Source organism: Marmota marmota, unplaced genomic scaffold (assembly GCF_001458135.2).
Source record: "Marmota marmota marmota unplaced genomic scaffold, marMar, whole genome shotgun sequence".
Taxonomy (NCBI): Eukaryota; Metazoa; Chordata; class Mammalia; order Rodentia; family Sciuridae; genus Marmota; species Marmota marmota.
Window position 1 is genome coordinate 6,300,860 of NW_025999961.1, and position 26,638 is coordinate 6,327,497.

Consider the following 26,638-nt stretch of genomic DNA (forward strand, 5'->3'; position numbering starts at 1 on the left):
TGTTTTGTTTTTTTAATTTCTACTTAGGGTCTTGCTAAGTTGCTGAGGTTGGCCTTAAACTTGGGATCCAAGTATCTGGGATCAATAGGCGTGTACCACCACAACTACATTCTCTTATGGTATCATCAAAACTTAGGACATTGCCCTCATTTTGTATATTGTTTAAAATATTTTTGAAAGAAAGTCTTTGTAGACAATTGCAATCAGATACTCAGGCGTTCTCTTGGATAGTTATTTAAAATGTTAAGTTTAGTTGATAGTGGGCTGGGGTGGTAGCTCAGCAGTAGAGCATTTGCCTATTGCACTGGGTTGCCTAGCACATATGAGGCACTGGGTTCAAGTCTTACCAACAAATATAAATAAATATCCATCAACAACTAAAAAATTTTTTTCAATTTCTTTAGTGGATAATTAAAATGAAAACCATGATTTATGGGGTTTTATTTCAGTTTTTGAGATTATTCATACTATCAGTTTAGAATAACAAACTTTTTGATTAGCTTTTGGATTTTAGAGCTAAAGAAGGGGGGAGTTCAGAAATATGTTTTATTAATAAGATTTTAGAAGCCGCTTGTGTGGTTCTTTAAAATTCCCATCTTTAGTATACGCACAGAAGTTTGACTATTGGTAGAAAATAACTTTCTATGAAGTTTTCATTGTATCAGGGTTTGTCCTTTTATATAGAAATAAAATTACTGTAATTCTTTGTTGTTCTAGGTGGTAACAAGCTACAGTCAACAGGAAATAAAACAGAAGACTTAAAAGGAACTGAATGTGTTAAAAGTACTCCTGTCACTTCTGCTGTGCAGATTCCTGAAGTAAAGACAGACACAGTGTCAGAACCAGTCACACCAGCATCTCTTGCTGCATTGCAGAGTGATGTGCAACCAGTGGGCCATGATTATGTGGAAGAGGTATTGCTTTGAGAATACTATAGCTCTGAAATTGGGTAAAGGGAAGATGTATGTGACTTTGTTGCAAGCATGCTCTACATGTAAAATAAAAGTATACTTAGTTATATTTTAGATTTAGGTCACTTATGAAGGAATGAGTATTATAAAAAAGTCCTTTAAGCTTGCCTGTTTAACTTTTTATTCTTGTTAACAGTGTCACTGAAGTGTAAGGTAACTTTTATTTATTTGCAGATATTCTTGTAATATTCTATTTAGCTATCATAAGACATTAAAATTTAAAAAATTCTGCTGGGTGCAGTGGTGCATGCCTGTAATCCCAGCGGCTCTGTATCCTGAGGCAGGAGGATTGTGAGTTCAAAGCCAGCCTCAGCAATTTAGTGAGACCCTATCTCAAAATAAAAAAATTCAAGAAGAGTTGGGGATGTGGCTCAGTGGTTCAGTGCCCTTGAGTTCAATCCCTGGTACAAAAAAATATTAAAAAATAAAAAAATGCATATATTTTTTTTAATTCTGTGAAGCAAAAATAATGATGGAGAGAGCAAGTAGATCTCCTTTTGAATAATTATTTTGATTTATGTTTAAAATTAAGGTTGCTAATTTAACACATGACATTTATTTGGTTTCTCAAGTTGATTAGAACACTATTCCTATTTAAAGGTTAAATAAATTAGTAAATATAGGAGCAAGGGGACATTAGACTTGAATAAATTAAGTTTAGGATTAGCGTTTGCTATTAGCAGGAAAGAAACCCAGTGTTGTGACACTGCTATTTACTTTCATTTTATTGCAAAGCATTGTATCATTTTTCTGAGCTTCAGTGTCCACGTCTATAAAATAGGAATATTCCTCAATAAAATTATGAATATTAGATGAAACTAAGAACCTAGTACATGCCTGGAAGACTGCATATTATTTTGAGTTCTTTACTTACAAGATGCATTCTGTAATTTATAAGTAGTTTATAAACAATTCTAACTTAGCTTTATCTCTTATAAGTAAAATTTGAGCTGGGCACAGTGGCACATGCTTGTAATATCAGTGACTAGAGGCTGAGGCAGGAAGATGGCAAGTTCAAGGCCAGCCTCAGCCACTTAGGCCCTGTCTCAAAACTAAAAAAAGGTCTGGTGATTTAGTACAGTGGTAAAGCACCCCTGGGTTCAGTATGCAGTATCACTTAAAAAATGTAAGATTTGGTATTCTTTTAAAAAAAAATGTTTTTAACTCAAGCATCCTAATTTCTGATTGATTTGGATTAATTAAATACTCAAAAATTTCAGAAATTTGCATTCAGAGCCAGTCTAAATGCTTGTAATTTCAACTACATATCCATTATTAAATTCGTAATAACATTCTTGTCTACTTATCTTTCTGATTGTACAGTTAGAAAAAAAATTAATCTGGACTTTCCATAAAGTTACATGTATAAAATCTTTCAGGAAGTTGTATGCTACAGTAATGCTTTTAAAAATCTTCATCTCCAAGAACAATATTTGGCCAGCTTTAGGTATTCCGTACTACTGATGAGAAAATTTAAGGCATCTAGCTAAATTTCAATCTAAGTGTTTATAGATTAAAATATTCAAATGAAAGAGAATTACAAAAGCAAATGTACGTAATATTTTGAAAGTTAAAAATACTTTCATTCTCAGTTTCTATCCTTTTAAAATGTATATCCATGCCATTTATGTTTTTCTCCCACTTCAAATTCCAGATGTTCACATCTGTATTAAATAATCCATGAATATTGTGTGTGTGTGTGTGTGTGAAATTTGCAAAATGAATTGCACCATTATGTACAATTACACACATTAAAAAATACAGAAGCAAAGAATCTGTAAGGGTCTATGAATGAAATTTTACAATTATTTCCTGTTTTTTTCTACACCAAGGTACGAAATGATGAAGGAAAAGTAATACGGTTTCATTGTAAATTATGTGAATGCAGCTTTAATGATCCCAATGCTAAGGAGATGCACTTGAAAGGACGGAGACACAGACTTCAATATAAAGTAAGTAAATTTTAACTATTCTGTTTTTCTTACAACTCATATGTTCTTTATGTAAAACAAAACATCTAACCACAACTCACCCAGTCAGTGAACTCGCATGAGCTCTTGAAAGATTCACGTAGGTGCTAAATCAGATGTTTGTTTTTTATTTAGTAGTTAGTAAAACCAATATAACTATTTTCTCATCAAATTTGGTAATTGTGGAAAAACGAACAAATGTTGCTTTGATCAAGTAATCATTTAAAGATAGTTGTTCCATATAGCGTTTGAAAAACGTGTCAGATCTTTATCTACTTCCTTTATTTTGGTAGAATTCCAAATAAAATCAATTTTAAGATGATTTTTTTGAAAAATTTCATCATCTTGCCCTAGGAATTCTTCACTGGATACACTGTAAGAATTAAGATAAATCTTTTTTTTTTTTTTAATTAGTTTACCTTCTTATTTTTTTTTTAAAACTAAAAAATATTTATTTATTTTTTATTAGTTAGTTGCTCATGATAATACAGTGATCTTGACATCATACATTTGATTCAAATGGGGTATGAATTCACATTTTTCCAAGTGTACAGGTTGCAGAATCATCACATTGGTTATAAGGCCACGTATATACATACAGCTATACTAGTGTCTATTTTATTCTGCTGCCCTTCCTATCCCCCCCTCCCCTCCCATCCCATCACCTCTCTCTACCCAATCTAATGTGACATTAGATTAGATAAATATTAAGATAAATCTTAATATTTAAAGTTTTAACTAGGTCGGATTAATGAACTAGTTTTATATTTTCTCTTTAAAATGCAGGGCTGGCAAAACAGTCTGTTAAATGGCAATATTTTCATGAAAAGAAATATTGCCAAAGCAGATACTTAGAATGTTTCATCTATTTATAAACAACTAAAATTAAACATTCATCAATCAGTCCCACAAGGACTTTCTGTTGGTCAACACTAAATTACATACTAATTACTTAGTAATTTTATATATTTTTTAAAATTTTTTAGTTGCAGATGGACACAATACCATTATTTATGTATATGTGGTGCTGAGGATCAAACCCAGTACCTCACATATATAAGGCAAGCGCTCAACCTCCGAGCCACAAATCCCAGCCCTAGTAATTTTGCATTTTAGTTAATGTATTCTGAATTATTTCCTCTGATTCAATTTAGTTATGCTGATTTTTCTCTTTAGGAACATTTTGTAAGTAAAAGCCTCTATGATCAATATGTGTAGTTGTATGGCTAAAGATGGAGGTAGATTGTTGAAGGTGGCTGCTTTTTTTTTTTTTTCTTTTAATGTTTTTTTTTTTTTTAACAGAAAAAAGTAAACCCAGATTTGCAAGTAGAAGTAAAACCTAGTATTCGAGCAAGAAAGATTCAAGAAGAGAAAATGAGGAAGCAGATGCAGAAGGAGGAATATTGGCGAAGACGGGAAGAAGAAGAACGCTGGAGAATGGAAATGAGGTAATATCCTTAACTTTTAATAGCATGATAGTGATTCTGCCTTCATAAAAAAAAGTTTCTGGGTATATGTCTTCCATTTAGAGCTAATTCATATTTCTTTAATGTACTTTTAGTGTTCAGTAAGATCATAAGTCTAGGAAACATTATATTAAAATTAAATTATTGGGATTAGGAATTTTCTTGAAAGTGGTATCATGTAAAGAATTTCATGTTATAAATGAATAAGTACCTCAATTTAAAACAGGCAAAATAGAATGACTGGTTACATGATAACAGTATTCTGAATATAAGGGTTTTTCGTTGTAGATGGATACAATACCTTTATTTTATTTATTTAGTTTTATGTGATACTGAGGATTAAATCCAGGGCCTCACACATGCTAGGCAAGCACTCTACCACTGTGCTAAAAATTTCTTATTTTTTATTACTTATTTGTACACACTTCCTATACAGTACTTACTTGGCTTTTATTGTATGTTACCTTTAGTTTTTACCATTACGTGTAAACCAGTTTTTATGTGTAAGATAAAAATAAGTCCTATATCCTTTTTGGAGCTTCTGCCTTTGTAATGTATTCTTCCCTATACTAGGACTTTCCCCTCCTACTAGGTTATATAATTTTTTTTTTTTTACTTGTATGTCTAAAATTTATTAAGTACCTAATTGCCGGTAAATGTGTTACATACTATAATGTGAATTGGCAAACAACAGTTAAATGTCCCAGCTGTTATTTTACTTAAACATCTTTAGCACTAATAAACTATTCCAAGTTGGACTGAACATATTTTTCAGAACCTTCAAGCTGTTTTTTTTTTTCTCAAGGCCTACATCACATAACAGGATATTTGGTTCCCTCAGTCCTTGGATTACCTAAAAAGCTATGCTTATTCCCAAAATGAAGAAATGAGTAGTTTGTTACAGTGGTGGTCAAGAAGCATAATTCTTTCTTAAGTTTTGTTTTAAACAGATTTGTTAATAAAACTTGCTACCAAAATTTGCTTGACACATGATTTTCTTTGAGAGCTCTTACTATGCTAGTTTGAAGTTGAAAGTAAAGGTAGAACCCAGAGGGAAAGGGATGGTGAAGAAGATTGTAGAATAGATTAGAAAGATGTCACCTGTACACTAGATGTCCACATTCCAGGTTCAGCTCATGGGTGTTTTATTTGGAATGCATAGTAAATTTTCATCTGAACCAACAACCATGAAGTTTTCATAAAAACCCTGATGACCTTGGCAAATGCATTCATTATTCCTTATGGCGACAGTTATTATGAACTAAGTCACAGCTGTTGTCTCTAGACAGGATATTTGCTTTGTACTGTACTGTAATCTCTATTGCTCTTTATAGGTCCCCAACAATGAGACTGTCTCATTGACCTTGAATAGCCATTTATTACTATACACCATTGATTTTGCTCATATTAGAGAAGTGTATATGTTGTGCCTGTATCACAAATAGAGAAATTAAAGGTATTTTAAGAGGCTTTCTTTAAGGTAAAAAAAAAATGTAGGAGAGAGTTTTAGTTTTATAAAGACCAAGAAAATGCTATTAATGTCTGTGTGTACATTGGGTGTTTTATATATGTTACTGGTTGAGCCCCCTTAGGTGTAGTTATTTTGGGTTTACGATCTTTGCCTTGTTTACAGTCCTTTGCCTATTCTTTCTCATTTGTCATCATAAAGTCTTGGCTGTTGTAAAATTTTAAGTTATAGAAAGCAAAATTTCAGTGGGGAGAGGTTGGAAGGAACAGTTTCTGTTCTTTCTACTTTGACCTTCAGCTCTGAAGTTTTCTTCTGCTTTTTGTTCTCTCTGGTTCTGTGTTTACATTGATTTACTTCTCAATGAAAGCAAATATGGGAAATCAGGTAAGTAGGGAAGAAGAAAAATGTTAGGCTGACTTGGGTAGAATTTTTATGTCATCACTGATGCAAGTCCTTGGGTTGTATTTCTTCTCATAACCTTGTAATATTCTTTGTGTTTCAGACGGTACGAAGAGGACATGTACTGGAGACGAATGGAGGAAGAACAGCATCATTGGGATGATCGTCGCCGAATGCCCGATGGGGGCTATCCTCATGGTCCTCCAGGCCCATTAGGTCTTCTGGGAGTTAGACCAGGCATGCCTCCTCAACCACAGGGTCCTGCAGTGAGTGTCTATGTTTTTTATATAAGAAATGAATATTTAAACTTGTTTCAACATTAGGAGATCCTTTGGAGGGCTAGTTTGTAGACTAAATCTCTTAATCTAATGGGATTTTTTTTCATCTGATTTAGATGTTTCTCACAAAGATCTGTGTCTTGAGAGTTTATGTTCTGAACAAACTGGCTAAAAGGATTATGAGGAACATCTCATAAAAGAAGTTCAGACTACTGAAAACAAGAACAAACATTCAGCAGTTAGAAAAAAACAGCAAACTCCTTTGCCTATTCTTTCTCATTTGTCATCATAAAGTCTTGGCTGTTGTAAAATTTTGAGTTACGGAAATCAAAATTTCAAAATCATCAATACTTTAAATTTATTAAAAAATATTTTCAGGGGTAGCCATGTACCTCAGTAGTAGAGGTCAAGTCCCTGGGTTTGATTTCTACTACCACATGTAGTCTTGCATTTTCATTTTACTGAAATGGAAAATTGAAATTTGTTTAAGTGGATATTTTGCTTAACTGGTTTTTATTGAAAAGATATGATCAAGTGTAGTCAAAAAATAATACTTACTTTTGCTCAGAAGACTTTTAGTATCAGGGATTAAATCCAAGAATGCTTAATCACTGAGCCATATCCCTAGTCCTTTTTTATATTTTATGTAGAGACAGGGTCTCACTAAGTTGCTTAGGGCCTTGCTAAATTAAAGTATAACTTTTCTCTCTAGCCCTTACGTCGTCCTGACTCATCTGATGACCGTTATGTAATGACAAAACATGCAACCATTTATCCAACAGAAGAGGAGTTGCAAGCAGTTCAGAAAATTGTTTCTATCACTGAACGTGCTTTAAAACTCGTTTCAGACAGTTTGTCTGAACATGAGAAGAGCAAGAGCAAAGAAGGAGATGATAAAAAAGAGGGAGGTAAAGACAGGTGTGTTTTCAGTGTTATTTACTGTACATATTTTTAGTTTTCCTTATGTGCACTTTTTACATTTGAAATCACAATTAGATAATTCCTGTGTGAGTCTACCTTTCTTAACTATCCTTGTGTTAGATACGTAATATTTTCAGCTAAAATGAGAAATACATAGTCCCACTGACAACACAGTTTAAACCTTGGATTTTACTCATTTAAGTTTACATAAAAACATACTAAATCTGTTTCAAAGTCTCTGGTATGGTTTTCCAGTTGCATTCAGCCGCTAATTTCTCTATTTTTTGTTGATATGTCCCCCTTGCAGTTTCACTATTCTGTTGTAGCACTAACCATAAAGCATGAATAAGCCCAAACTTTAGCTCCATCTTTCTTATTGAGTTTGTATAGTATGATCTATAACTTTTTACTTTTCCTTTTACCATTTGGAAATATTTTTGTATTAATTCAAACATGACTTTTATTAATGGTAAAGTGAAAAACAGAAGTACTCGGTATCCTTTGTTTTGCCTGTGAGAACTTAGTTCTTGGGTTGGGGGGAGGGTACTGGGGATTGAACACAGGCGCACTCGACCACTGAGCCAAGGCCCCAGCCCTATTTTGTATTTTATTTAGAGACAGGGTCTCACTGAGTTGCTTATTAGCACCTCACTCTTGCTGAGTTAGGCTTTGAACTGATGACCCAGGGCCTCAGCCTCCCAAGCTACTGGGATAACAGGTGTGTGCTACCATGCCCATGATTTATTTTTAATCCATATTGCTTATCTAATGATGTATAGTTAAAAATACTATAGTTTTGTTAGTGTAGTTGATGAAGATTTTAATAGTATTAAAATAATTTCCCTTTAATATTGTGTTTAGAGAATATCATGGTTCTGACTGAGGGCATATATAGGTCAGTGGGAGAGTGCATGCCTAGCATGGAAGAAGCCCTGGATTCGATGCTCAGCGCTACAAAAAAGAAAGAAGACGGGGGAAAAAGGAAATAAATGTCATATTATAATATGAGTTGATTTTGCTACAGAGCTTTGAAAGGAGTGTTGCGAGTGGGAGTATTGGCAAAAGGACTACTTCTCCGGGGAGATAGAAATGTCAACCTTGTTTTGCTGTGCTCAGAAAAACCTTCAAAGACATTATTAAGCCGTATTGCAGAAAACCTACCCAAACAGCTTGCTGTAAGTATGATGGAAAATGTTAAATTTACCCCTTGTCTGGTTCAAAAGTTTTTGGCAGGACTAACTGTGCTTCAGTTTAAACCTCAGCCAGCCTTTAAATTTTTGGCTTGACTTTCCATATTGAGTTTTTTGCTTAATTGTGCAAACTGATAAAACTATTTTCTACTTTGTCTTTTTAGGTTTTATGGTGCTTGTATTTGACATGAAGCCATCTTGCCAGTTTATTTTGAAATGTAAAATTGTAGCATATGCCCTCCTTTTCCTGTTCTTTTTCCAAGACTTAAACTGTAAGGCAGTTGATGGGGACAAAAAGTGATTTTTTTTTCCCCTCTTAACAAAGCCACACTACCAGTGTTTAATTTTAAGTTTTTAAATTCATGAACCTCTTACTTATGTAGTTTGACATATTTTTAATAAAATATAACTAAAAGAAAGGATCTGATTTTGATTTCTTCAGTTTAATTATTAATACAATAGTACCCCCTTATCCTCGGGGATGTGTTCCAAGACGCCCAGTCAGTACCTTAAATGATAATACCAAACTCTGTGTATATTGTGTTTTCTTTATACATACATACCTTTGATAAGGTTTAATTCACATGTTAGGCACAGATTATCTTTTGTAGATTTTAATTGCCAGCATCACTACTCTGCACTTTGGGGCCTTTAAGTAAAATAAGGGTTACTTGAACACAAGCACTGCCATTCCATAACAATCTAATAACAGTTCAACTAAGGGGCTAATGGGCATATATAGCATGGGCTAGGCAAAGTCATGATTCACATAGCTGGCCAGATAGGGGAGGGTGCCTCAAGATTTCATCATGCTATTCAGAATAGCATGTAATTTAAAACTTATGAATTATCTGTTTCTAGAATTTACTGTATAATATTTTCAGACTGCAGTGATAACATGTAACACACTACAGAAGGTGAAACTACAGATAAGGGATGACTTCTGTAGTTTCAATTTTCTAATGTTTATAATGGTAGGAAGTACTTCTCTTGTCTCCAGCAAATCATGGCAATACACAATTAAGAGAACATTCCTATTTATTTTTGGTACCAGGAATTGAACTCAGGGGTACTCAACCACTGAGCCACATCCCCAGTCCTGTTTTTGTGTTTTATTTAGAGACAGGGTTTCAGTGAGTTGCTTAGCACCTTGCTTTTTCTGAGGCTGGCTTTGAACTCACGATCCTCCTGTCTCTTCCTCCAAGCCTCAGGGATTATAGGCGCTGGACAAGAATATTCCCTTTTGGTTTTACAAAACAACCTTACTTTAAAGCTTGAATTTAATTTTTTTGTGTGGGGGGTATAAAGTCATGATATCTTGGATAAATTTTATTTCAAAACCTTTCAATTTAGCCATTCTGAATTCAGGGATTAAAATTTCATTGGTAGTGTGGATCCTACAGTACTAAGTCAGAATACTACCTGACAGCAATATTACAACAGATGATAAAAGGAACAGTGAAAGCACCTTGTTGAACTTAAACTTGCACCACTCTAGCACTTTCTATTGTTCTCCTACCATTGTTCTAGAGAGAAAGTTCCTGTTTGTCTTTTTACCTCTTTGTTGTCCCTGTTAGGCCAATGAAAGGGGCAAAGAAAAGATTAGGGGCCTTAGAATAAAGTCATAGAATTTGTAAGAAACATCTCCATTCTACTTAATAAAACTACAGAGCAGGAAATCCTGTATCCTAATTAAATAATTAACAGTTAAGCTAAAGTAGATAGCTCTTTCAAAGCAACCTGCTCTTATTATGTAATTGGATTAGCAAGTAAAGTAAAATTAATTCTTCATCATAATCATAGTTAACATTTACATAGTAATGGGTTTTACGTAAATAACAACCTAAGTGTTAGATACAATTATTGTTCATATTTTACAGGAACAATCACAGGGTAAATAATTTGCCCATCTTCACATGGCTTATAAAATAGAGCTAGGATTTAAGACTAGACACTACACTGTAAACACTTCATGTAATTTTTGTCTAAAACTTTAATTTGTTCATATAAATTGTGACTTTTTACATGTCTACCAAATTGCGGTAAATCTTGGGATTTGTTTTTTGTTCTTAAGTGGGACTTCCTGCTTCCTGATAAGATGTGGATCTATTGAATTCACTGAGAATATATACTGGGAATGCTTGAATTGTGGCTGTAGGATCCAATGGTTGAATTGTTAGGTCCAGTTATTTTAGTTCCAAGTTCTGTAAATATGAAAAACAATGCCAGTATTTTTTTTTATCTAAGAATTCATCATCTAAGAGACATACACATTTACAAATATCCCAAATAATACTAATAATGTTAAATATTAGCTCAACAAAGATTTTGAAAATAAAGAGGTACAAGAGATTAATGATATGGACATATATGGCAGATCTTATAGTAGTATATGATCTTGTCTTTATAGAATGGTTAGGGTAGTGGAAAACTAAAAGAATCATAATGAAACTGCTTTTGTCTGTTAACAAATGCATTATATCCAACTAATTTCTTATAATCTTTTTTACATAGGTTATAAGTCCTGAGAAATATGACATAAAATGTGCTGTATCTGAAGCAGCGATAATTTTGAATTCATGTGTGGAACCCAAAATGCAAGTCACTATCACCCTGACATCTCCAATTATTCGAGAAGAGAACATGAGGGAAGGAGGTTGGAAAGCTGTTAAACATTCTACTTTTCTATTAACTGTTTTTTTGTTTTGTTTTATCATTATTTTCAATTTACCTACTCTTTAAGATGGCATTAAGCCCTAGAAGGCAACATGCTGGCATTACATATTTAATAGATTTGACTTATTTAGCAACCAGTTTGGGTTGAGATCATTTCCCACAAAGTAAATGCTCTTGTTAATGATAATTTTTACATGAAACCCATAGGATATGATTGGTTTTCTTGATTTTTTTTCTTTTCTTGCTAACCTCAGATTTCTGGAAAAAAATTCAAAATTATTTTTACTTGGCATAGTTGACTTGTGAAAAAAAAATTTAAATGTTTACTAGTATAGGGGCCACAACTTTAACTTCCATTAAGAAGTTCTCAATCTTGCCTTGTCTTAAAAGAAGACAAGAAAGTTTCACAGACAAAATTGGCTAACTATTCTTAGCACTTACATTTGAGGTATTATTATATATGTAATCATGGATTTGGCTTGTTCTAAGGTAAATATTTCTAGTTCTCTGAGGTTGCTCTTTGGTTTGGAGCACTTTCATAAATGTTGATCATCCTAATGCACATAGATTTTGATATTTGGCCTGAATATCATATTAGAATTAAAAATGAATTAGGCAGATACAGTTAGTGAGTTAGAGTACAGTTCAGCATTTTTAAACTTAATTTGCCATTGTAGAATATGAATCCTGCTGGTGCCAGCAATGTTGCTTTAGGGACTGTTCTGTAACATTTTTAAAGCTTCAAAAGCTTTTAAGCCAAAAAGCATGATCAGTGTCTGCAGTATGTTGATTCTTTTGTTTTATGGGTCAGATAAAATTTACTTTGTTTCCTTTCATGTTGTTTTTATACATCTTAACTTGTTAAATATGGAATTACACTAATATTTCTTTGTGATACAGGTTGAGAAAAGCCTCTCAATTACTGTCCTTTTAAATTTGTTTTCTTACAGCAAAGCATTGTTTTTTTGGTGTGTGTTTTTTTTTTTTTTTAATGGCACTGGGCTTTCTACAACCCAGGAAAAAGGCATTTTACCTAAAATGTCATTGGGAGACATGTTTTATCTTGCATACTTTGTTATTTACCATATTAGGATTTGTATGTTGTATCTTAAGCTTTGCATCTTCAAAATAAATGAGTTTCATGTAAAGGATCTTTTATGTAACATGAGTTTCCACTCAAGGTTTGGCCATGGGTGTTGCTGGAGAAAGAGTTTGAGTCAATCTGATCAGGTCATAAGTGGCATATGACCTTTTACTTACGTAGCATATGACCTTTAACATATGTAGCATATGACCTTTTATTTAGGACTGGAAATTTTAAAACTTTCTAATACAAAATATTATAAATGTTGCTATTTTAGTGTGAAATTATATAACAATTAACTTTGTTTCAGAGTACATTCTGTCCAATTATGTTTAGACTGAATTAAATTATGTACAGTATCAAGCCTTTTTATTATGTTGCAAAAAATTAAAGTTAATAGTGTCATAAGTGTAAGTTCTTTGATAACCTATCCCTTTTAAAGGAAACAAAATTATATTTTTGTCTGACCCAGACTTGAGTTAGAATTACTGTTCTGAATTATAAAAATGAACCTGAGGGAAATGGTCAGTTCAAAATTGAAAGATTGTGCTTCAAGACACTGAGCTGGAAAGTTGGATATGCAAAAGTGTAGAAACATTGATAGAGTGTTCCTTGCTGCAGATAACTGCAGTAAATCATTTCTTTAGCTTCATTACGAAGATTGCTTCTTTCTTGCTGCAGAGTAACGGTATGTATTCTCTCTCACTGCAGCTCCCGATGCTCTGTGTCTTAAAATCACTTAAAGCCTATAGCTTGCTTTGGGGAGTTAGTACAGGGGTTAAGGAAGGCTTTGCCGGAAGAACATTGTAAATCATGAGACTGACTACGTGCACATAGTGTGGTAGCTCTTTGATGTGTAAAAACCCTGTTTCATATGAAAAAATATTTAATAAAAGAAACTATTAAATTGTTCTAATAACTGTTAAACGCATGACAGATTTACTTTATAGTACTGTGTTTGACAGTTAAACATTTAATTGACTTAAAGCTTAAAATGTTCAAAATGCTCTAACCCTTGCTACAGAATTGTTTTCTGCAGCAAGTCAAGTATTGTGTGTGTTTTTTTTTCACCTGTAGCTTATCAGGCCCGGTCCAAAGCCTTCTAGCAGAGGGGATTGATTCCTGTCAGGGGTTGCTGCCAAGACATCGGAAGGATTTTTGACCAAGGTTTTCAAAAGCTCAGTGTCACATCTGCCATTTGGTTAAGGAGGGATTTTGGATGCAGAGTCTGGCATTTATTGTCTTTCGTGTGGCTGTTTTGTTTGTTTTGTCTTTGTCTCTTCTAGAATTAAGCAGTGTTCACACTAGTTTTTAAATGGTTGAGTGGATTATATATTTTACATAACCATGTTAATTTAAATTAATATATTCTTATTAACTTTTAATCATAAAATAGTGTGGACACCGCATGTCTTCTAATTGGTGATTAACCCCTTAAAATTTTTGAAATATGTTCATGTAGAATAATAATTTGCATTTTGTTTTTATAAATTAACTGATTTCTGTTTTAACTGGGTGTTAGGCAGCAAGTATGATTTTAGCACGATATATCTAAGGGGTTAATCCACTTGAAGTAAAAAAATGGGTGCAAAAATCCACACTCTAAATTTAACAGCAATTTCCTACTTATAGTTCTAATATATTTTTATCTTGAAATAGGTGTCTTGGCATCTTTGAATTTGTGTCATTGATTAAAATTTCCAAAGTTATGAATGCTTGTGAACAAAATTCTTCTGTATTGGAGGAAATTTTTAAATGGTGCGTTAACATTAGATTATTTAGAAACTTAAAAGGAGATTGCACACCATCACCTTTGCATTTTAAGCTTCAGCAAATAATATAAATAAGGAACATGGAAAAGAGGTCCTTTAAAAGCATGTTCTAGATACTTTGGAGAGCAAGAATGGTTTGGGGAGTTGGTTTTTTTTTTTTCCCCCTTAACTGTGCTTTCACGTGTCTTTCTTCCTTATTTCAAAGAAGTCTTTTTCTTATATTAAAATTTATTTCTTGTTTTCAGTAGCTAGTCTTTCAAGTTTTGAAATTACCTACTAATATTTTTTTCCTTAATAGTTTCTTTTTAGCACCAAATCCCTCCTTCATTGCCTATTCTCAAAATACTACATAATTTTCCTTGATTATCTATAAGACTTCCTTTTTATAGGTCTTCTAAAAATTTTGTATCTGATTATTTGAGCAATAATAACTGAGAAAAGAAAACCCAAATGGGATGAAATTCTTCATCAGTTTTTTAACATGCTTCTTTATATGTCATCTGCTTAGAATGAGGACAAGCTGTCTTTTTTAAGATTTGTTAATACTCATGATAAGATATACATTGAAGTAATTTGCATCCTTACCTTTTTCTTGTTTTATCTTCTGTTTCTTCTTTTGTCCCCAATATTCATTTGGGGTTCTCAATGAAGTATATCCTGAGTGCCTCGTGATTTTGGTATTCTTTGACCAAAGGACTGCTATAATTAACTGATGATATAGAAAATGTACTATAAAGTCACTGAAAACTGTGAATTAGATTTAAAAAGTTACTATTTGCTTGCTGATAATTTGATTTGCATATTTGATATATCCTGTACATTTTATAGATTTTAGATGAATATATGGTTGGTCCTTTGACTGCTTAAGTGAGTGACTTTTTTTAGTTTAAAGTTAACTTCTTGTCCTGGTTTAGTTTCATATTTTCTCCACAAGTTTTATGTACATCATTTATGTTTTAACCAAGTTGAAAGATCCTATATATTATTTATCATCAAAACATTCATTCATCTTATTCCATCTTCTCTGTTCTTAATTCCATTTAACCATGCTAGTTTCTATTACCCATTTCTGCTTTACCCATTTGCTTCTCTAGTTACTCTTTGGATTACATTTTGTGAAAACTTTGAATTTTAAGGGGCATTTCATATTCTAAAATCCTCTTGTGGAAGAAAATCATTGATCTCTTAGAGAAATGCCTGTTTGGGGGCCCCCCATATTCTATTGATCATTTCATATTTATCATCAGTTCTTTGCTATAATTAGCCTCAGAATAACCTTTGATCACTTAGAATACTCAACAAACTCAGTAGTTAATTGTACATTCTCATTTATTAAGGTGGATTTTTGTGTTCCCTTTGTCTTGTCATCTTTGTGCTGGTGCGCTGTGTCCAGTAATCTTTCCTTTGGATTTCATTTGGGTGGGTAGGGTTTATTTTTCCAGAAAATATTATATTATTAAATTAAGAGTTAAACTTAATTTCTCCTTTTATTCTTAAAATTGAATTATGTAAATTTGTTGAAAATAACTCCCTGGGTGTGTTAAAGTGCTGACAAACGTCAAATGGCTCATGTGACACTGATGCTACTTTAAGGAAGTGTCTTGCTCACCTGGTCAAACACCCATTCCTCACTGCATTTTGCCAATTCAATCCATTTTAGATGTAACCTCGGGTATGGTGAAAGACCCACCGGACGTCTTGGACAGGCAAAAATGCCTTGACGCTCTGGCTGCTCTACGCCACGCTAAGTGGTTCCAGGTTCGGAACATCATTTTACTTTTTTCTTGTAGCCTTATGAGAGAGTCGTTCAGTACACATGTTTAACTGTGCTTAAACATTTCAAAAGATTGCCCAAGCAATATTATTTTAAATTAAATCTCAGAAAATATGTTAACATAGAAAGCTGGATGTGAAGATTCTGCATATTGCAGTTACTATTAATTTGACAATAAACTTTCGTTTTGGGGGTGTTTTGTAGTTTGGGTTTTTATTTTTTCTTTTTAGTGGCTATATTTAAACTTGACTTGTTTAGGAACATCACATGTTTGTATATGTATTATATTCCATAAGGCTGCAGATTAATTTTGCTTTAAATAATGGAATATGTGTTTAAAGCTTTGTGTATAGTTTTTTAAGATTTTCCCCCCCTCTTTCTCTAAGTTAATAAGTGTAGGGAGTGAAAGGTGAGGAAGCAGCTGTTTGGTTTAGTGACTTTGCAGTCATGCAAAGGCACAGCAAGGAAACCAAACAGATTTCCTTAGCCTTTCAGTCCCTAGACAAACTTTTTAGCTCTTCACTATTTCTTTTATTTCTAATGTAGGCAGATTTTTTTTTTTTTTAAGTTTACTGTTTTAAATGAATATAGGTCAAGGTTCACAGGGGATCAAGAAATTTTATTCTTGTATAATCTGTTTACTTTGACCTAAATACCAACTTTTATATACTAACCCTGGCATAAAATACTGCTGTAAATGGCAGCTCATTGAATCCAACTTTTAAGTGTGATTATTTTTGTTTTTATCTGAGCTTCCATTGAACAGTGGTATTTTAATTTTTTTTCATCAAGGGATATTTTCAGTATTTCTAAGTTTAATCCAGTTGGTTTCTGTATTGCCCTCAAGGCTAGAGCTAATGGTCTGCAGTCCTGTGTGATTATCATACGTATTCTCCGAGACCTCTGTCAGCGAGTTCCAACGTGGTCTGATTTTCCCAGCTGGGTAAGTAGTATATAACTGCATAATGTAAAAAAATAAATATTCAGGAAATATGTCTGCAGTTACTTTTACCCTTAAGCTTCTATTTAGTTATCTGTCTTATTTTTATTTATTAAATACAGGGTTTTATTATTTATTTTTGTGTGTGTTTTGGCACTGGGGATTGAATTCAGGGTCACTCAACCACTGAGCCACATCCCTAGCCCTGTTTTGTATTTTATTTATTTAGAGACAGGGTCTCACTGGGTTGCTTAGCACCTCCTGGTTGCTGAGGCTGGCTTTGAATTCTTCATGCCTCAGCCTCCCTAGCCACTGGGATTATAGCTGTGCACCACCATGCCCAGTATTTTGTTGGTTTTTTGTTAATTTTTTGTTTGTTTTCTTTTGATGGGAAATGCTGGGCATCTTAGCATGTTTGATTTTTCTCAGAAGTTAATAAAGAATTATGTGTCATACTTATTTTGTATATTTTCTTTGCTCTTTTTTTCCTCTTCCCAGTGGTTTTTTTTTTAATATTACAGCAGTAATTAGTTGGATTTTACACATATAGGTATATTTAAAAGACTGAAAATGAGCTGTTAAGCCCCCTGTGCAGAATTCTGTTCATATGTTTTTAAAATAATGCATAAAGTTGAGAATTTCAAAAATTCAATAATTCAGAATGGTTAAAAATAAGTATTGAACACCTCCTTATTTAAAGGCAAATTATATTAACTGTTTGCTGTAATTTTTTCTGAGGGTAGGGAATGCATACTTATGCATCCCATATATTTGATTTCAGTCAAGCCTTTTGTTTTTTGGGGGTGGCAGGTATTGCTGGGGAATTGAACCCAGGGCCTTGTATATCTTAGGCTATTCCATAGCCCCTGTGTTTCTGTTTTTTTTTGTTTTGTTTTGTTTTTTATAAATAACTGTCCTGGTATATACTATTTGCATCTTTCTTAACAAAATAGATTTTTTTGAAAAGCACCTCATTCTCTGTATTAACTATGTAGTATTCCCTTGTGCTGTACTTTATTTAGTATTCATTTGATAGACATTGGGGGTTTTTGTAGACTTCAGCTTTAAGTCCTCATTTTATATATTATTTTCAAGTTTTTGAAGGTAGAATAAATTGCTACAGCTGAAATTTCAAGATCAAAGAACATGTTCTAATTGTTCATCAGAAAGTTGGATCATTTAAAATTTCAAAATATTCTGGGATATCATTGTACTTTTCTTTTTGTACTGAGACTTGAACCCAGGGTCATTTAACCACTGAGTCACATCCCATCCCTAACCTAGAACTTTTAGTTTTTTATTTTGATAGAGGGTCTTGCTAAGTTGCTTAGGGCCTCAGCCTCCTGAGCCACTGGGATTATAGGTGTGCATCTCCGCCCCCAGCTCATCATACTTCTTAATGTTTAACAATATATAATAGACAAAGTAAGCCATCTCATTTTTCATTTGTTTCTTTTCTTTCTTTTTTTGGTACTGGAAATTGAACCCAAGGATGCTTTCCCAGTTTTTTATTTTATTTTGAGACAGGATCTCACTAAATTACTGAGACTGGCCCTAGACTTGTTAACTTTTTTCCACAATAAGAAATTGGCCTTTGTCTCTGTTAAATGATATTTTCCAGTTTCTCATGTGCTATTCAGTTCATAATTCTTGCTATATAAAAGTCTTCTAAATTTTTATAAATTCTGCTGGGTGTGGTGGCACATGTGTACTCCCTGCATATTTAGTGGGAGGAAGGGATGTTAGAATAAAGATTTGTAATGTTTGGTCTGGGGCTGTAGCCCAGTGGCGGAGCACTAGCCTGGCATGTGTGAGGCACTGGGTTGATCCTTAGCACCACATAAAATAAATAAAATAAAGACATTCTGTCCATCTACAACTACAAAATAAATTTTAAAATAAATTTTAATTTTAAAATTTTAAAATAAATTTTAAATAATTTTAAAAAGACTTATAATGTTTAATTTTTACCAGGAAAAAAAACTAAGTATTACTTGTTTAGTTAAAAATTAACTTAAAAACTAGAAATTGATCAAAGATGAATCCAGCTGTGTACTTTTGTAGACAGATTGCTAAATTAGTTCTATATTTGAATGGTTCACTAGGTCTTTATTGAGGTGGCTTTTCATTTCTTGACTGACTGCATTTTATCATCAAACAGTTCTTAACAAAAAGTATGCTTTAAATTTCTTACATATTTGAGATTCTGCCAGTCACCACTATTTCAATGAGGAATACTTTTGTTAGGTTACAGTTTTTCCCTCTCCATTTGTAATTGTTGCTCCATTATCTTCTGACATTTAGTATTACTAAATCTAAATCCCAGTTAAGTTTTTTTTTGTGCTTGATCTGATGCATGAGTTTATTTAAAATTGTTTTCTTTATCCTGGAATTTGAGTAACTTAACCACATTTGTCTGAAAATCTTGTTCTTATTATCCGTATTTCTTTAAAATGTTTGTGTTTCCTTGCCTCTTACTTTTTACTTTTGTTATAGCTAAAGGTGAAGAATAATTTTGTTATGTTTGATCAATATGCTTATTTTAGGAACACCGATTGTCCTATTGTTTGGTTGCCTTTGTCTAACATATCTACTCTGATTTTTTCAATTGTTTAGTCTCTGTCTTCTTTCTTTCTTCTTGTATCCCCAGTGATTATCTCCTTGGCAACAACTTAGTTTTCAGCTATGTCCTATTCTTTGCTATTTGTTTATTAGTTCTCTAAGTTATTTTGCATTTCAGTTTGCTTTATTAGCCCTATAATCTTAATAACCTCTTAATTTTGAGCTCTTAATTTTAAGTGCCTTTAATTACACATCATACTCTAGAACTCAAATGTTAGAATTTACTTTCATTCCCATAAATTAAGACTCATTCAGAACAGATTTTTTTAGAAACTCTTTAATGGACTTCAAATTTTATAGCAGATTTTGACTCACAGAAAAATTCAGTGAAAAATATTGAGTTCCCACATATTCTTTATCACTACACATGCACTGCCTCTCCTACCATCAACATCCTGCTCAACAACAATTGAACTACTTTAACATGTCCTTATCATCTAAAATATATAAAGAATAGATTTTTCATCTCTATTTTCCATATTATAGGCACAAAAGTACAAAATGTCATACAAATCTATTCCACTTTTTTTAAATGTGTTTTTTTATTCTTAGTTGACGCTTGTGGGGTAAAATGTGACATCTCAGTACATTTATGTAATATGTAATGATCATATCAGAGAAATTGGCATGTTCATCACTTCAAACATCATTTTTTTATTCTGGGAACATTCAAAATCCTCTCTCTGCTAATTTGAAATATACATTTAGGACTAGTAATAAAGCTAAGTGGGATAGAATGATTATAGCATGTGTGAGGTCATGGACTCTATCCTGAGCACCACCAAAAGAAAAAGAAGCATATAATTAATTGCTGTCAACCATAATTACCCCACTGTGTTATAGAACACGAGAACGTATTCTGCCTATCCTGTTGGCTCCCCTGTACCCATTAACAGTCCTATGTTCATTTTACTTTACTCTCCTGTACACCCTTCCCAGGCTGTGATAACTGCTCTTGTACTTTGTACTTTATGAGATCAACTTTTTTTTTTTAAGTTATAGATGGACACAATACATTTATTTGTTTGTTTATTCGTTTATTTATTTATTTTTATGTGATTGAGGATTCAACCCAGGGCCTCATGTGTGCTAGGCACGTGCTCTACCACTGAACTACAACCCCATCCCCCTGAGATCAACTTTTTAACTGCCACATATAAGTGAGAACATGCAGTATTAATCTTTCTCAAAAGCCTGGTGTACCTAGCAGCTTGGGAAGCTGACACAGGAAATCATGAGTTCAAAGCTAGCCTCAGCAACTTAGTGAGGCCCTAAGCGATTCAGCGAGACCCTGTCTCTAAATAAAATATTAAAAAGGGCTGGAAATGTGGCTCAGTGGTTAAGCACCCCATATTAAAAAGGGCTGGAGATGTGGCTCAGTGGTTAACCGCCCCAAAAAAATGCCTGAGGTATTTTACTTAAAATAATATTCTCCATTTCTATTCATGTTGCTGCAAATGTCAGAATTACATTCTTTTTCATGACTGAATAACATTCTGTTGTGTTTGTATGTCTTATTTTTTTTATTCAGTTATCTGTTGTTTTTGGTACTGGGCATTGAACCCAGGGGCACTTAACCACTGAGCCACATTCCCAGTCCTTTTTATTCTGGGACAGGGTTTCACTAAATTGCTTAGGGCCTTGCTAAGTTGCTGAGGCTGATCTTGAACTTGGAATCATCCTGTCTCTGCCTCCGAGCTAATGGGATTATAGGCATGTCTATTATGCCCAGATCAAGAATGTTTTTAATATTTCTTCTTTTTCTTCCACTGTGCATTATAAGAATTGCTTTTACAAAGGAGTTGGATTTGGCTATATGCACCCTTGCTAACAGACATGGGCTGTGCACTCTATTGTATCTGCTTCAGGTTTAAAATCCAAGAGCCTTTTCTCTTGCAAAATCTCCATTTGTTTCTTGAATCTGATTGCCATATCATTTTAGGAACAACCTCATTGGTGACACCACTAAGGGTGTTTGAAGCCCTCATGTTGAGAGTTCATAACCATCTTTTTTGGGGTTGGGGGTAATGGGGATTGAACTCAGGAGCACTTGGCCACTGAGCCACATTCCCAGCCCTATTTTATATTTTATTTAGAGACAGTCTCACTTAATTGCTTAACTCTTCTCTTTTTGCTGAGGCTGGCTTTAAACTGGAGATCCTCCTATCTTGGCCTCCTGAGCTGCAGGTGGGATCACAGGTGTGCATCATCACGCCCAGCCACAACCATCTTTGATGTTATTTTTTCCCCCTATTTACTTGGTACTTGCTTCGTTTATTTACTTATTTTTATTTTACCTGTATTTTAGCCATGTCTTTTTATTATTGGGCATAATTAGAAGTGAATAAGTATGATTCTTCTACTCTTTCCTGATTTCTACAAAAACTTCAGCATTGCAAATTATGCTGCCTTTTTCCTACTGAGGTAGAAGGTGGTCAGAAGAGGTTTTTCTTTTCAGGAACATTTCTTCTAGAACTACCTGCAGCATAACTCATGCTACCTTTCTACAGCTTGGAGGTTATTGATGAAGTCTTTTGGATTTTGTTCACTCAGTCAACCCTATTCCTCCCCCACTTCCCACCCCACCCACCCCGGTCTGGAGAGCCCAATAAGACCAAGACCTACATGAGAGTTACCCAAACAGGGTAAGCTCTCAGTTCCTTGTAAATGTTCTCCTTCACTGACTAGCCTTTCCTGTATTTGATTCAAGTTATTGCAGTCTTGGTTACTGGCAGAAGCACATGCACATTATAATATATTTCTTCTTTTTTTTAAATCTTAGTATTTGTCATTGAACCAGGGGTGCTTTACACTGGTTTGTAGCCTCATCCCTTTTCTAAATTTTATGTTGAAACAGTCTCACTAAGTTGCCAAGGCTGACCTCAAACTTGCTTTAAATTTCTTACATATTTGAGATTCTGCCAGTCATCACTATTTCAATGAGGAATACTTTGTTAGGTTACAGTTTTTCCCTCTCCATTTGTAATTGTTGCTCCATTATCTTCTGACATTTAGTATTACTAAATCTAAATCCCAGTTAAGTTTTTTTTTCTCCTTCAGCCTCCTGAGTCACTGGGATTACAGATGTGCACCACTGTTCCCAGCTTGTAATTTATTTTTTAATCATAGTCATGTTTGGGGGCCAGAAGATCTTGGGATTTGGCTCTTGTGTGTTGTCACTTTAATAACCTTTCTTCTTGATTTTCATAAAAGAAATTGGAGGTTCTTATGAACTTTATTTTTAATTTTATATAGCCTTCTGATTACTTACTTTGAACAAATAATTAATAATGCTTGCTTTTATGGATTTTCACATACATTGAAATAGTATTGAAAATGGTATTCTACCTTCTTTTGTTCTGAATTTGTCATGGTGAAGTGCAAAAAAATTCAGTGGAGTTCTTTCGTAAGGTTGGTCTGACATCAGAATTGCTATATAGTATCCATAGCTTCTTTAGCATGGTATACATGCTGTAAATTATGAATGGTGTGTAGTTGAATTTCTAAAAATATATATTTTATTGCTAAACAGTGTATTTGGATGATAAATAGTTCACATGAAAAAATAATAATCTGTCGTAGTATAGATGAATCTCCAAAGCATTGTTTAAAGTGCAAGAAGCCGGGCTGGGGTTGTGGCTCAGTGGTAGAGTGCTTGCCTAGCATGCATGAGGCATAAAAATAAAAAATAAAGATATTGTGTCCAACTTAAAAAAAAAATGTTTAAAAAAAATGTGCAAGAAGCCAGGCACAAAAAGTCGTATTGTTTCCATTTGTATGAAATAATGAGAATTAAAAATTTCATACAAGGAATGTATATCCTTATGGACTAGGGAAAGACTGCTTAAGGGGTAAGGAGTTTACTTGGGTGTGTTGGAAATCTTTTAGAACTAAGTAGAGGTGATGATTGCACAACATAGTGAATAAAATACTAGTTGTTCACTTTTTAAAATAGTTAACTTTACGTTCCGTAAATTTTACCTGAGCTTTTTAAGCTCTCTCAGATTGTGGGGAGAACTGTTCTAATAATACTGCTCACATAATAATTGAAATACGTAATTTAACATTACTTTTCACATATTTTTTTTTGTTTTCTTCAGTGTGTTTGTAAGTAATTTAGATATTAGTGCTGGTAGCAAGAGAGTTCTTGTCTATCGCTGATGGAATCAATGAAAAAAAAATTAGGGCTGGGGATGTGGCTCAAGCGGTAGCGCGCTCGCCTGGCATGCGTGTGGCCCGGGTTCTATCCTCAGCACCACATACAAACAAAGATGTTGTGTCTGCCGAAAACTAAAAAATAAATATTAAAATTCTCTCTCTCTCTCTCTCTCTTTAAAAAAAAAAAAAATGATAGTATATTGATAACTCCAGGCAAAGAACTAACATTATGTTTGCTTACAAAAGAATCAGCAACTTGTACATGGAGTATCATCTCATTTACTTTAACTTAAAAAGGGGTAATAACTCAGCATTTAGCTAAAAGTAAACTTTCCCCCAAAAGTCATAACAGTTTAAGACTTTTGTAGATTTCACCACTTTGAAGTAAGTTGTTCTGCATAAGTTATGTTACAAAAATACAACTTCCTGTGATTGGACTTGAAAAATGGAAATCTGTCACACATGCATTAGTATTAATCTATGTCAACTAGAATATATAATTGGCTGTTGTATATAGAATTGTTCATAATGGATCTATAGAATCCTTTTTTAATAGCATAAATATAATCTGTAAAATGTGAATAATAGTTATATCTACCTCCAGAAGGTGGTTTTAATGGTAAAAACTAGTCAACGTATATAAAAACTGATACCAGTGGTTACTGCAGGATAAGTGCTAAGTAAATAGTAACTAAAATGTTGAAGAGGATACCTGCAACTACTATTATTTAATCAGAACTCATGCTAGAGATTTCTTCTAGTCACAGATGAGTATTTTTTGTGCTTTTGTTAAGTGTAACATACTGACTTTCCTGGTTTAATTAATATATGCCATTTAAGACTTTGATAGAGCTTGCTGGTTGTGCTCTAAAAATGGTTTTATTGCTTTATACTCCCATTAATGAAAGTGCCTGTATTACTATAGTCTCTTCAAGTGTATATGTGTGTGTGTGGTTTTTTTTTTTAACATGACTTTTTTTTTTTTAACCTCTACCAAAACTAGAAATTAATGTCTAAGGAAAGGTTTGAAAAAGTTGGTTTTGACTCAGAAGAACTTAGGTGATAGCTTTATTACCTACAATAGTCTTAGACAAACTGCTTAATATCTTTTAAGGTATCTTTTTTTATATCTTTAAAATTGTGGTATAATAGCATCTATGAGAATTAAGTGAAATGATGTATTTAAAGTGCTTAGCACTTCATGAATACTTGCCTGTAATCACAACAACTCTAGAGGCTGAGGCAAAAAAATCCGAAGTTCAAGACTAGCTTCAGCAACTTTTTGAGGCCCTAAGCAATTTATCAAGACCTTGCCTCAAAATAAAAGGGGCTGGGGGTGTGGCTCAGTGGTTAAGTGCCCATGGGTTAAGTGCCCCTGGTACCAAAAAAATACTAATAATTAAATACAAGCAAATATTATAATCATAGATTATTTTTATTTTTAGTAGTAGATGAACACAATACCTTTTTAAAAAAATTTATTTTTATGTGGTACTGAGGTACAACCCCAGCCCCACATGTCATGTCTTAACATACCTAGATTTATAATTGATTAATTTTCCCACAAGTTTCTCTAGAAGTACACTGTGAAAATCTGAGACATTTTTGAAAAGCTGCATATTTTATAATATATTTTGGGGAGTGGATACTAGGGATTGAACTCGGGCACTCGACCATTAAGCAACATCAGCCCTATTTTGTATTTTATTAGAGACAGGGTCTCAGTTTCTTTCATCACTGAGTTGTCAGTGCTATTCTCACATTCTTTGTAAAAAATTTTTTATTAGTGCATATTAATATATACATAAAAATGTAATTTTATCAATTTTACTCCTCAATTCCTCCTCCCATTTCATCCCTATTCTCTACCCTAATGGTTTCCCTTCTTCCATGGCATCACCTTTTTTTTCCCCTGTTTTTTTCCCTCTAGCTTCCACACACGAGAGAAAATACATAATTTTTTTTCTTTTAATTTATTTTGCTACAAATTATCGTCTCCAGTTTTTATCCTACAAATATTGATTTCATTCTTCTTTATAGTTAAAACTCCATTGTACATACATACCACATTTTATCTTTCATCTGTTGATAGACACCCGGGCTGATTCCATAACTTGGCTAATGTGAATTGTGCTGTGATAAACATGGGTATGAATGTATCTTGAAAATATGCTGAATTTAATTATTTTAGAGAAATATGTAGATCGTATAGTAGTTCTGATTTTAGCTTTTTGAGGGACCTCCATACTGATTTCCGTAGTGGCTATACTAAGTTACATTCCCACTAACAATGTATAAATAGTTCCCCTCCCATCCTTGCTAGCATTTATTATTTATATTCTTGATGATTGCCATTCTAACAGAGTGAGATATAATATCAAGATTTGAATTGCCCTGATGGCAAGAGTCGTTAAACATTTTTTTCAGGTAATTTGTTGGCCATTTTTACTTCTTTTGAGAAATGTATGTTTAATTCACTTACCCATTTATTGGCTGGCTTATTTGTTTTATTAGTGTTGAGTTTTTATATATATATATTTTTCTAAATATTAATCCTCTGTAGGAAGGGCAACTGCAAAGATTTTCTTTCATTTTGTAGGTTCTCTCTTCACTGTGTTGTTTCCTTTGCTGTGCTCTTCAATTTGATGCCATCCCATTTATTGATTCTCTTATTTCCTACCTAAGCTGTAAGGTTCCCAATCAGGAATTCTTTGTCTGAGCCTATATGTTGAAATTTCCCGTTTTTTTGTTTGTTTGTTTGTTTTTTTGGTTGTTGTTGTTGTTGTTTTGGGTTTTTGTTGTTGTTGATGTTTTGTTTTGTTTTTCCTAACAATTGGAAAATTTTAGGTCTTACACTTGATTCGTTTCACATTGACTTTTGTGCAAAGTGAAAGGGTTCTAGTTTCATTCTCCTGTATATGAATATTCAGTTTCCCATCAGAGATGGCC

General features: G+C 33.3%; 1 protein-coding gene and 1 long non-coding RNA gene across 4 annotated transcripts in view; both read left to right on the forward strand.

The window, feature by feature from the left end:
• Positions 1–26,638, forward strand: part of Zfr (zinc finger RNA binding protein) — a 70,538-nt gene that overhangs the window by 39,629 nt on the left and 4,271 nt on the right. For 2 of the 3 annotated variants that reach the window (XM_015496413.2, XM_048802932.1), the window contains exons 8-16: positions 718–914; positions 2,804–2,923; positions 4,244–4,389; positions 6,378–6,540; positions 7,265–7,470; positions 8,498–8,648; positions 11,178–11,319; positions 15,856–15,953; positions 16,817–16,912. In XM_015496413.2, the coding sequence (XP_015351899.2) occupies positions 718–914; positions 2,804–2,923; positions 4,244–4,389; positions 6,378–6,540; positions 7,265–7,470; positions 8,498–8,648; positions 11,178–11,319; positions 15,856–15,953; positions 16,817–16,912 (1,319 nt within the window). The remainder of the gene's footprint in view (positions 1–717; positions 915–2,803; positions 2,924–4,243; positions 4,390–6,377; positions 6,541–7,264; positions 7,471–8,497; positions 8,649–11,177; positions 11,320–15,855; positions 15,954–16,816; positions 16,913–26,638) is intronic. The other variant, XR_007347484.1, reaches the window with a different exon arrangement.
• Positions 17,190–24,733, forward strand: LOC125616741. Its single transcript, XR_007347486.1, has 2 exons — positions 17,190–19,156; positions 22,490–24,733. It is a non-coding gene; the product is annotated as an uncharacterized LOC125616741 (long non-coding RNA).